This window comes from Austrofundulus limnaeus, unplaced genomic scaffold (assembly GCF_001266775.1).
Source record: "Austrofundulus limnaeus strain Quisiro unplaced genomic scaffold, Austrofundulus_limnaeus-1.0 Scaffold474, whole genome shotgun sequence".
In the NCBI taxonomy this organism is placed as follows: domain Eukaryota; kingdom Metazoa; phylum Chordata; class Actinopteri; order Cyprinodontiformes; family Rivulidae; genus Austrofundulus; species Austrofundulus limnaeus.
In genome coordinates, this window is record NW_013952876.1 from 109,908 (window position 1) to 122,506 (window position 12,599).

The 12,599-nt window shown below is 42.2% G+C and overlaps 1 protein-coding gene across 1 annotated transcript in view; it reads left to right on the forward strand.

Moving 5' to 3' along the window:
• Positions 1-12,599, forward strand: part of shc1 (SHC (Src homology 2 domain containing) transforming protein 1) — a gene marked incomplete in the record, with an annotated part of 41,982 nt that overhangs the window by 2,787 nt on the left and 26,596 nt on the right. The window contains 2 exon segments of the mRNA XM_014025426.1: positions 2,597-2,625; positions 12,359-12,523. Of these exon segments, the coding sequence (XP_013880880.1) occupies positions 2,614-2,625; positions 12,359-12,523 (177 nt within the window).

The following is a 12,599-nucleotide window of genomic DNA, read 5'->3' on the forward strand; positions in this document are numbered from 1 at the left end:
TGTGTGTGTGTGTGTGTGTGTGTGTGTGTGTGTGTGTGTGGGGTCAGGTTAGGGTTAAACATAGAAGATAAATAAATTAATGTTTTAATCGTCTGAATGTAGAGGCCCAGGCAGTTTTATTTTAGTAATCGATTAAACTATGGATTATTCTGACGATTAATCGAGTAATTGGATATTTTAAAAATTTGTCATGTTCTGCAGTCATTATTTAAGCTTATTTTATGAGAAATATAATTATTTCATATTATGAAGGGGTAATCTACACCTGCTGATGACCCTGCTGCAGTCAAAGTAAAATGACACCAGTTGTATTAATTCGTACATTTGAAGCTCCATTTGTTTGTATTTATATATGTGAGGTTTGAGGAGGCATTAATTAAAAACAATCTGTCACTGAATCATTTTTAACATCACAGAAAAATCTAAATGCTGTAAATTTATTGTTCTGGATTGTAAAACTGGACGTCTTTTTTTTGTTAGAAATGTAAGAAGTAAAAAGGGTAAAATAAACATTTGGGTGTTGCAATTGAGTTTTGTAGAGTTCACTTGTTAATTGTAAGAAAAAAATTCATATTTTTATTAAAACTGTTGGTGCAGGGTCCATTTAAAGGTTTAGTCTTGACTGCTTAGCTACAAACAAATATAACAGTAGTAATGAAGGTTAAAGTTATAAACAGCAGAAAAATCTGTCTTCTATAAATACTTTTAAAATTGAAATATTTACTCCAAGTATCTCATTTAAATTAAGATAAAAACATCAACAAATAAACATGTTTCAGCTCAAGCTGTCGATCTGTTGTTGTGTTTTTATTTTAATGTGACAAACTTACAGTAAGTCTTGTTTTTAATCACACAACTTACACACTGTTTAATAAAAGCCTGCCGGGTCACCATGATTAGTCAGCCCAAATAACGTTAGTTTAAATACACCTCCTCCTTGTACACCTGTAATCTGACAGATTATCACAGATTAAGGTAACAAAGTGAACGTAAACAAACACCTGTTGTTACCTCTGGATGTGTTCGCTACATGCAGCAGTGTTTGTGTTCTGGTGCAGACACGTTGTGTATGTGCAGTGTTGTCATCTTTTCTGTTTAGTTTTAAATGTTCTCATGATTTTTATAATTTGTCGTTTTCTGGGCGCTTTGTTTCGGCACTCCGTTTTCTTCTAAAGCTAAATAAAAGTATAGCTCTTAGCAAGCATACACGCGTTACATGTGGACAGTGTAACCATTAGCGGTAGCGCTAACATCGTAGCATTGTGTAACACAAATAACATTCCGGCCAAACGAAAGTGCGCTGATTATAACAGTGTGTATTTTTATGAAGATTTTTTGTAATTGAATGATTCAAAGAATCGTTTCAGCCCTAATTTGGTTTACAGGCAGCTAATTTTACATCATCTTCTCATCAAAACTTGTGGTTTTAAAACAATTAAATGCATCCTAAGCTTGATGGAAAAGAGTAAAAACTGAAAACAGTGATAATAGTGATAAATAATCTTGTTTCTTTTTAAGTAAACTTATTGAACAAAATCACATGGAACAAATGGCAGCTGTGTGCTTTGGTTAAAATATTTGCAACTATTGCCTTTTTTCAAAATATAATGTATAAATAAATATCTTTTCTATGGATCATTTGAATGAACTGCCTGAAATATAATCTTAAATAATTTTTAAGTATTTTTTGCGCATTATAAACAGCTTGCAAAGACAAACAGCAGTTCAGAACAGAAACTGTTTGGTGGAGTGGTCCGGTCTCAGCAGGAAGACAACGATGGACGGAGATGAGGGATTGTGGTTAAAGGGGGCTGGTGGGTGGAGGGGTTGGCGTGAACCAAAATAGCCGTCTGACATGTTTGCTGTGAAACCTGCAGACCCAACATCCGGCTGATCTAATGTTTACCCTCAGCACAGGTTTCTGTTTAACGAGACTAATTCCTTCAGGGTTTTCTCTTTTTCTTCACTCCAAAAGGTGCTGTTTTTGTTAAAAAAGAAAAAGAAAAAGCTCTAATGGCAGACAGGAAGAGGTCACATCCTGAGCTGGTGAACTCGTCTGTATATTTGTTGACTTGGTGCAAAGCAGAGCTGAGTTAAACGGGTCAGACCAGATTACAGAGGGAGATCAGATGACAGCTGATCTGCAGCTCAGTTTGAGTTTTTACAGTTTGTTTAACCTCGGTGGATGCTTGTGTCTCAGACCCGTGTCAGCGCTCAGAGAAATAAAATAAACACTGGCTAACCGGGCAGGCTGAGGCAGAAACCTCCTGAGACTCGTGGTCCTCGCAGCTAATTCCTTTCATTCCACAGCGGTGTGTTTCAACACGCACGCAGGATTACAGCTCCTCTCCTGTCACTGCTGCTTTGTGTTTCCTTCACTTTCCATTACTTTCTCCCACTCAGCACCGCTCTATCGCTGCATGCGCCGCTGATATGGAGGCAGGCCCGTGATGCTGTCTACAGCTGATCCTGGAGCAAAGCATGCTGGGACTGCAGGGGTGGGGGGCAAGGGCGTAATCGGAGCATGTGTGTAATTGGCTGCCTGTGTTTTGTGTGTGCTGATGTGCATTTTGGTGTCTTTTATGCTGACTTTCAGGCAGCCTGTGTTGATCGATGGACTACATGGTAAGATGTTTAAATGCTGCAAGCAGCCAATCAGAAACAAGGTGTGACACAGCAGTGAAGGAGTTGCCTCTCGAACTAAAACAATATCCAGAAAATGCACGATTAGGTCAAGTCTCGATTCACCATCAAGTGAAAACTTCTTTTCAGTTTGTGTTTGATATCGGTGGGCAGCACTCATTTAAATTAGTTCCACTAGCCCTAAAGCACTAACTCAAACATTTATGTCCCCTAATGCTAAAGCACTAACTCAAATATTTATGTCCCCTAATGCTAAAGCACTAACTCAATATTTATGTCCCTTTATTCTAAAGCACTAACTCAAATATTTATGTCCCCTAATTCTAAAGCACTAACTCAAATATTTATGTCCCCTAATTCTAAAGCACTAATTCAAATATTTATGTCCCCTAATTCTAAACTAACTCAATATTTATGTCCCTTTATTCTAAAGCACTAACTCAATATTTATGTTCCCTAATTCTAAAGCACTAACTCAAATATTTATGTCCCCTAATTCTAAAGCACTAACTCAAGTATTTATGTCCTCTAATTCTAAAGCACTAACTCAAATATTTATGTCCCCTAATTCTAAAGCACTAACTCAATATTTATGTCCCCTAATTCTAAAACACGGTTCTCAGTTCCAGTCCTCATGGCTCACTATCCTGCATGTTTGTAGTTATTTTCCTGCTTTTGAACGTCTGATTTAAATCAGTGAGTGATTGACAGGCTTGTGCAGAACTTGTAGACCTGCAGAAGAGATGGGAAACAACTAAAACATGCAGGATAGTGGACCACGAGGACTGGAACTAAACCACTGAACTAAACCAAGTTAACTGAAATGAGCAGTTTACTTTACTTGGTTTAGTGGAACCGGTTACCATAACTTGTTTAAGTAAATTGAACACTTTTATATTTTTAGAGTCCATAAATAACTCGTTTCATGATGAGTTCTGGTCATGTAACGAGGTGTTAAATTTAAAGTAAAGGAGTAAAGGTATTATTTTTACATTTTAAATGTAATAAAATAAAGTTACAATAAAAAAGACATTACAGATCCTCAAAAAACAAAACAAACTTAAGTACTGTAAGGAAGTAAATGTACATGGTTACTATAAACCTCTTGTATTTGTTTTAGCTCTATTTAAGTGTGAGCAGTTTCTAAGCAACACAGTCTTTTAAAGAATAAAAGTCTTTATGCAGTCTCAGGTAAATACTTCAGCTCTTCAGTTGTATGAAACTAAGAACAACTTGTCCTCCTGCAGCTCAGACTGTACCACCAGTTTAGGTTAAATCAGGGGTTCTCAAACGTTTTAGATCTGCGGACCCCTTACAAGGGTGACAAAATTCCAGGGACCCCCTCATAAACTGTTTTAAAAGATCATTTATTGTCATTTTAACCCCTAAATGCCATTTAAATAGATATTTTTGTTTAGTTTATTATGTTTGTTTTCTTAGTTCATTGTTTTCCACACATTTTTAAAAATAAAAACCAAACTAACCATTTAGTGTAATTATTTGAGGACCCCCCTGGTGGACCCAGTTTGCGTCCTGGCAGTGACGTTTACCTCCGTGAAGCGTTTTAAAGAGCTTGTGGTTATTTTTGGAAGCTGCAGGCTCTCTGTAAGTTCAGATGGTTTCCTCCCTGAAATGTGAGGAATAAATAATTTATCTGTTTGTTATGAATGAGTGGAAGAGACAGAGCTATAAACAGAATGAGTTTACACTCCGACATGTTTTCTAATGAGGTTCTATATAAAAGTTGTGAGCAGTCAATGTCTTACCTGTTGCAGATTGGCTTGTATTAAAAAAAAATCCAGTTGTAATCTGCCAAGCTGTTTTTTATTTTACAAGCTGGGCTGCAGTGGTAGGGTAGTGGTCTTGGGACCTAAAAGTCGAAGGTTCGATTCCCTGCCATCAGGGTCGGCCAGTGGCGGATTTAGGATTTTTCTGAATTAGGGGCCACAATATTCATAGAGGGGCCAAGTCTTTGTTCAACATCCTTGCACATAAATCCTTGGTTTTTTGTAAGGTGCATACATTTTTATTTATTTTATTTCAAACTTTATTCATTTCTTAAAAAAAAACAAAAGTAATTCTATGTACAATAAAAAAGAGCACAAATACAATTTAATGAAAGGCGACAGAGAGAAGAAAAAAATCATAACATCTGCCCCTTTTTCCTCAAGTATAAATTCAATAAATAAATTAATAAATAAATTTAACCGGTCACATACATTCAAACAATTGTAATGTAATGTTATTAAAAAAAGCTTAAATTCTCCTTATCATTATAATGTGCATGTTGACCGTACATGGATAAAATATTGTCAAAGCATGTGAGAACATGAAGCCATTGTTTGCCAGTTGAAAGATATTTTTTACAAAATTGTTCAAGTTTGACTCATTAGTGCCTCTAGTGTTTGAGCATGGAACTGCACCCACCATCATTGATCTCAGATGAGTGACAGGACAGGGGCACTTCAGGGGGCCAATCAGATTTCAGCAGGGGCCAATGCTCCTGTGGCTCCGCCCCTGTTGTGGGCCCTAGGTCAGATTTAAGGTGGCACCTCTTGTGCAATTTCCTAAAAGTGACGGCAGATTTACATACATACCAAATTACCAAACTAAATACCAAATTAAATAGTTTTGTTTTTGATGTTAGTTTTTTTATTTAGAAACCAAGTTGTCCAATTAAAATATTTAACAAAAATAATTTGAAACACAATACCAGACTTTGAAGCTAATAAAATTAAAGTTTTACTCTAATCTGCTTCGTTTCAGAGGAAAAGTGTTGTTCCTAAATATATTTGTGTTTTTTAGTGAGAGCAACAGCTAGCCCAAGCTTTAGGCTGCGCTTGTTGAGCTAGTTATTAGCTAGCAATGGTCAGAATTAACTTGGGTTATTCCTAAATGTTAAAAAAAGCAACTGGACTTCAGTTTTATGTAAGAGTTATTTTTCTTCTCATCCGGGAGCTTTTTGCATCTAAAACTGAAGTGTGGAGTTCCAAGAGACTCTGCATTAGTCCAAGCTAAAACTCTCCTGCAGATGAATGTGTCTCCTCTGCCTCCAGAGGGTCATTAGGGTCTGTTTTAGTCACATTCATTAAGGAACGAATTAAAGTGAAAATGACTGCCCAATGCTCCAAAGAGGTTTAGAAAAGCTGAAATTACAGACCTAAAATGTGTCTTTGTGAGGCAGACAGAGACCCTAATGACCCTCAGGAGGGGGCTCGGGGAGATTTATCTGCATTTTAGTTCAGCTCGTGTACGTAAATTAAAACATCTCGTAGATTGAAGCTGGGAAATCACACTCCAAAAAGCTCTGGATTCATGACAGAACACCTTCTACTGCAGAACAAGTTCATTTGCTTTGTTTTTTTAAAGCTTTCTTTTAATCTGACACATTTTGGATGACTCAGCATCTAAACCACCGAGTCGTTGAAAGAGCTTCCTGCTGCAGGAGGTACAGTAATCGTCCTTCATCAAAACCCTTTTCCACAAAATCTCACTTCAGAGGAACAGAACTGTTGCTTTGTGGTTTTTCAGAGAATTACAGAAAATCAACCCTGAGCTGCTGTGTGTCACCAGGTTTCACTGGTTGTTTTCACCAGGAGTCACTGCAATCACATCACTGTGCACGGTGATTCGTGTCAGTCTGAAACACACTTTGATTTTGACTGAGAGCAGGTGGTCTTTGTGGGGGGGCAGGGTCACTGCTGCTGCGTCAGATACACTTTGGTGTTGAGCTCAATCTAAACTAATATTTTCTTTCTTTCTCCCTGCTCAGTGGCACTTTATAATAACTACACCTTATTTAGCTTTATGTCATCAGTAATAAATGCTTAAAGGGATCCACGATTAGTTCTAACATTAGACTTTATTTGATAAACATTTATTTTAACTGTAAAATAAACACGGACGGAGCCATTTTATTCACACACAAAGCATTCTGGGTAAATGATGACGTGGATAGGTCCTCGGTGCGAGGCTGCTAGCGAGCTATATCCACCCTGAAGGTTAATCTTGGACAATATCTGATGATCGACTCTTTTAAATGAAACCAGAGAGCGTTGACAGAGAGGAGAAGGTAGAAATGACTCAGCCTGGAACTGAAAATATGGATGGAGGACAACAGAGCTGCTTCATGGAAGAACCTCAGATTAGCCTGTTAGCTTTAGCATTAGCCCCAATGCTATCACCATATATATGTATTAGCTCAGCGCTACACATTCTCCTCTCGTCACTGAGGTCCTCCATCCACATGACAGAGAGGGGAACACAAAAATGACTCAGCTGCAACTGAAAATATGGATGGAGGACCTCAGGTTAGCTTGTTTGAAGCACTAGCACCGAGCTAATACATATAGCGTCGGAGCATGCTAATCTGAGGTTCTTCTTCCATGAAGCAGCTCTGTTGTCCTCCATCCATATTTTCAGTTCCAGGCTGAGTCATTTCTACCTTCTCCTCTCTGTCAACGCTCTCTGGTTTCATTTAAAAGAGTCGATCATCAGATATTGTCCAAGATTAACCTTCAGGGTGGATATAGCTCGCTAGCAGCCTCGCACCGAGGACCTATCCACGTCATCATTTACCCAGAATGCTTTGTGTGGAAATAAAATGGCTCCGTCCGTGTTAAAATATATTTTTAAAAATTATAAAAACTAAACGTCCTACAGTATTTTTAGTCTTTATTTTACAGTTAAAATAAATGTTTATCAAATAAAGTCTAATGTTACAACTAATCATAAATCCCTTTAAATAAAAAAGGTGTAATTATTGTACAAGTGTTACATTAACTCTTCAAAGCTTTGATGCATATTTGTGTTTGTCTGCTTTCATCCAGGTTAGAGACACAACCTGTCACTCTTTAAACTGTTTCTCAGGTTGAATAAAGGAGGAGTTTTGAATATTCAACAAGAACGACCCGTTCTCTCCCCAGATACACAAATGCACAACTCCTCCCTCGTTTCCCTTCCTTCCTTCCTGCCCCCCCCCCCCCCCCCCCCCCCCCCCCCCCCCCCCCCAAACATGTGCATTAACGTGCAGCATCTCTGAATGCACATGTACGCCTCTAAATGACTCTGGCTGCAGAGGGGGGTGGGTAAGGTGGGGACAGGAAGGAGGTATCATGGGAGAAAAGATGATGGGGAGAGCGCAGGCGTGTGTCTGAGAGAGAGAGAGAGAGAGAGAGAGAGAGAGAGAGAGAGAGAAAGAGAGAGAGAGAGAGAGAGAGATGTAAGAGAGCAAATGGGAGGAAGCATCACCACCCAGACCAGGAAGGAGGGGAGGGCACACGGCGTGCTCTGGATCCTCCAGCAGACAGAGGTGGAAGGAAGTGGGCATGAAGAGGAGCAGAATGAAGGAGTGCCCCGCTTCGCCCTGGCAGCGCTGCCGTTTCACCGTCTGCTGAAGACAGAGGAGACGAGGAGAAGAGAAGAAGACAAAAACCCGGAGGAGACGATGGATGGAGCGGCGCTGACTTTGTGAATTGATCAAGCAGAAGAGTGGATGAGAGGAGAAGCACGTTTTTTCTTCTTTTCTTCTTCTTCTGGGGAGTGGAGGACAGGATGAGACAGATGATCGAACAGTTTGTTTCTGTTCCAACAAGTAACAGGAATCTGAAATGAATCTTTAAAACCCAGCTTTAAACAAATGGCCATGAATTTTGCTTTTAAAGCCAAAAAACAATGAACTACTGTTTCACTGTTCATTAAAAAAACAAGAGCTGCAGGGGCAAGTTTGTTACATTATTCTGAATCACTTTCTTATTTCTGCAAAAACCAGGTTACCTTTTCTGATTTTCTATTTTTTATGAGCCTAGAGTCTGCAGGATGTTATACAATCATCTTAGTTAGCAGCTGCACTCAGTATTCAGGTCTTTTTTGTTTGTTTGTTTTTTTAAATCAAGTTTTCCTAACACAGTTTGGTTTTTGGACATGTTTATAATAAGAGCGTGATTATTGCTCTGTTCAGATCCAGTCTGTTTCCTGCTTGTTGTCAAACACGTCCAGCCAGTCTGGGACGTCAACATTGATCTGGTTTGATGGCTGGCGTGATGCCGGTCAAACTTTGATCATTTCCTGAACTCTATTGATCTTTTCTACAAGTCTTTTTTTTTATTGCTCTTAGATGAACAAACAAACAAAGCGCTCTCACGTCGAGCGTTTGATGCAACAGCTAATTGCTCGCCTCGTGATTGAAAAAAAAGGCGGTTATCTCTGAAGATTTCTGCTGCTGTCGGGACTTTTTCGGCTCGTGTCCTCTAGGCATCTCTTTTAACGTCTGTTGCCATAGCAACGGGCAGCGGCAGCAGACAGGACGAGATGTAAAAAAAAAAAAAAGAAGAAAATCTTGTCTTTTGAAAACTGGTGCTGTCCCATTAACCACTTGTAGATATTCCATAGATAAGACCCAGTGGATTAGATGGATCTACGTCAGTTTGTGGGTCTGTTTTAATGAACGACAGGGTTTGTTTTAATTAATTAGTTTTATTTCTTTTGTTGTGTTTGTGGGTTTGAGTTCTCCGGTGGTTTCAGGTGACCCGTCCACTCTTGTTCGTTCTGGGTTTGTCTGCTAGGAGTCCAGCTCCATCTACGTTATCAACAACAGCCATTTCCATTCGTCAAGCCAGCAGCGTGCTGTTATCAGGCCTGACTGGATTAATGAGATTAGCACTCTGATTTCACTGGTACATGTCAGTGGGAGCAGCTGCTCGGCCCCTCCGATGCCTCTAATTACCAATCATTAGCTGTTCTGTTTGGGGTCGTTTATTATCGTAAACGTGTTTGGTGACTCAGGATTTCCTCTTCAAGTGTCATTTCCTGTGTCGTCACCTGACCTACACTGTGTTCACTGAAACATCCCCGGGCTGCATTGACTTTATCACAGCTTTGTTTTTATTTAGTTCAGGAACACCTGGAGTTTCCTCTCTTTATATTAGATCTGTTGCCTTTTTTGAAGTGCTCTCTATGCTCAACGTTATTTTTAGACGATGTGACGGACTGTTTTCCCTTTTCCGTTGTCCCAACACAGGGTGTCTGTAGTTTTGTTTCAGATGTACTTCTTTTACAGCTTTCTGGAGATCATCCCAGCCTAGCTGGCAGTGCGTTAGCATAACTGGATCCTCCATGGTGCTTTCTGGCCAAGTCCAGATGGATGGCTAGCTGGAGCTGCTAGACCTATCCCTCTGTGGTGCTAGACCGGTGTGGGCGACTGTTCCTTTCGCCGGCGCCCACTGAGCGCTGTGCTTCAGGCGTAGCTCCGTTCTCAAATGTTACCATGTGATAAAGAAAAACACCTGATCTTAATTGGCATTACTGAAATATTGGTGCCAAACTGAGAACCTTAGTTTATTTTATCTGTATCATTGTAGAAGTAAACATATGAATAGTGCCTCTACAGCACTGAGGTGTAGCCTCGCCTCCTGTTGAGGTCAAACTTTTGATTTGTGGGGTTTTGGTTTTGTGACAGACTGTTAATGTAAACAAACTGTCCTTTAGGTTGGACTATGCAGAAAAGGAGATGATGCACGGTGTCTAGACACTAGATCTGAGAGCTAACCTGTCTGATAAGCCTTAGCAAAGACGGGAAACTTTCCTTTAAATCTTAACTCTTGGCTTATTTGAATCTGGTGCATCTGTGTCGACACTCTTCTCAGGTAAACATCTACAGTCTGGGTTTGTTAAATGGCTACAGCAGAGTAGACGTAACAGATTACGGTGTTGAGTGAGTTTCGTTCCTGCAGGGGTGTAGGTTCAACGCTCGACGAGCCACCATTCAGGGAACCCTGGGGTGAAAGTTCAAAACGGACCAATTGATTTGATTTTGATTTATTGATTTAACAGGAAAAGATTACTAAAAATCAAGCCTGACTCAGCATAATTGCTGTTTTACAGCAGGTTCCTGGTCTCGTTAGCATTGCAACAAGCCCAGCTGTAGTCATCATCAGCCGGTGACCTACATTCAGTGTTACATCACTGTGCTCGACACAGACGACGTCTCAGACTCAACTTAACAAATGGTGCTCATGCAACGAACGCATCTTACCCGAGGCGTCCAGTTTTACAGAACACTCTGTTGTTTGAGCCATATCAGGAACCTCGGTCAGGGACGGGCTCAGCTCTGTCAGCCCAGTCTTAATTACTAACTTTTTCTTATTTTAGTTTCTACTGGTGTCTAAAAGTAACCATGTCTAGCCTCTAGCCGTCCACAATCCTTAATTTTAGAGGCGTGAAGACCGGGTTTAGCGTGGTAGTGTGGGACGGTTAAACGAGGCAGCCTGGAGAACGGGCAAGCAATCGAGGGAGGAGGAGAGGGGGAGCCAGAGATCGTTTGGAAGAGGAGAGAGGAAGTGGTGGCGAGGGAGAGGGCGGAGGCGCTGGAGAGGCAGAGGCTGGCCGACTACATCGTGTGGAGGAAGAGAGAGGACTTCCAGGATAGGAGAGGAGACAGAGACCAGGGAGGCAGGAGCTCAGAGAGAGGGAAGGGGGCTTCGCCTGAAGTCATCTGGAAGAGGAGGGAGGAAGAGGAGGCAGAGAGGGAGAGAGCCAGGGCCGTTAAGAGAGGACGGGAAAGCATTTGGAGGAAGAGAGAGAGGGAGTAGAGCTGACAGGTTTGACCACACAATAAGAGTTGAAGCTTCTAGTCTTGGAGTCGGCCTCCTCTGTAGCTCCGCAGGGGTTTGTTGTTGTCCACCCGTTCAGCTTGTGTATTGTGCGTCGCTGCTGCCTGCACAATCCCCTCGTTGGCTGCTAATAGGATTTTTATAGGCATGTGTCAGGCACGATCGAGCACACACGCACAGGGTTCTTTACCGCCTGGTGCACGCACACACGCCACAAACAAGCAGTAAAGACACGAGAGGCGTTCAGAGACAATCACTCTTGTCGGTTCTTCACCACGCCGCCGATAAGTAACCGGCTCCCACTCAGGAGCCATCACGTCAGAACAAAATACTCCAAATACTCGCTGATACTGTTTCACGTCATGGTCGGACACTAAGGTGAACGCTCTGTGGAGAGCTGAGAACTCATCCATTCAGTGAGCAACAAGTTTCCAGAAGAACCGATGACATCATGAGTACTGGTGCTGTAAAAAACTTTTCCCATCATCTGAGTTCTGCCGTGCTCTGGGAGGCCTCACCTTTCTCTCGTCCTGTGGATGAAGCTGGGTTTTGGCTGCCTAACAGGTGGAGGACGGTCCGACAAGACGAACCAGCGTCCTTTTGGGAGGAACACTTGTGAAACACTTGTGACCTGAGCGAACTTGTAGGAGAAAAAACAAACATAAACTCGTAGATTCATGATGGAGCTTGTGCAGAAAACCAAGTACACCCACATTCGGAGTGAGTCTCTGAGCTCCACGGATGAAACCAACTCCAATCCATCACCGTTCCCTCCTTCCAGCCCCGCCACCCCCCTGACCCCCTCCCCCGGTTTGCCCTCCTCCCTCTCCTCCTCGTCTCTCACTCCCATCTTGCCCCCCGCCTCTCCTCGCCCGGCCGAGAACAGCCCCACCACCCTCTGCTCCTTCTTCCCCAGCATTCGCTCCCTTCGCCTGGGCGTGTCGGGCGCACTCCTCCCAGGCCCCAGGGCCTCCAACAGGTCGCAGCAGACCCTGGCCGTGGTGTCCTCTGGAGATGACCGGAGCAGCTCCAGCTCCTCCCCTCCTCTTCACCCACCTGTTCCCATCCTAACCGCTCCCTCTCCTCCTCCCCGACCTCCTCTGCAGGACATGAACCGGCTGGGAGGGGCGTCCAGGAGGGCGCGGGTGGAAGGAGGGCAGCTGGGAGGAGACGAGTGGACGCGCCACGGCTCCTTCGTCAACAAACCCACCCGAGGCTGGCTGCACTCTGACAGTCTGGTCAGCACCGCTGGTGTGTCCTACAGCGTCCGGGTGAGTCTCACACACACACACACACACACACACACACACACACACACACACACACACACACACACACACACACACA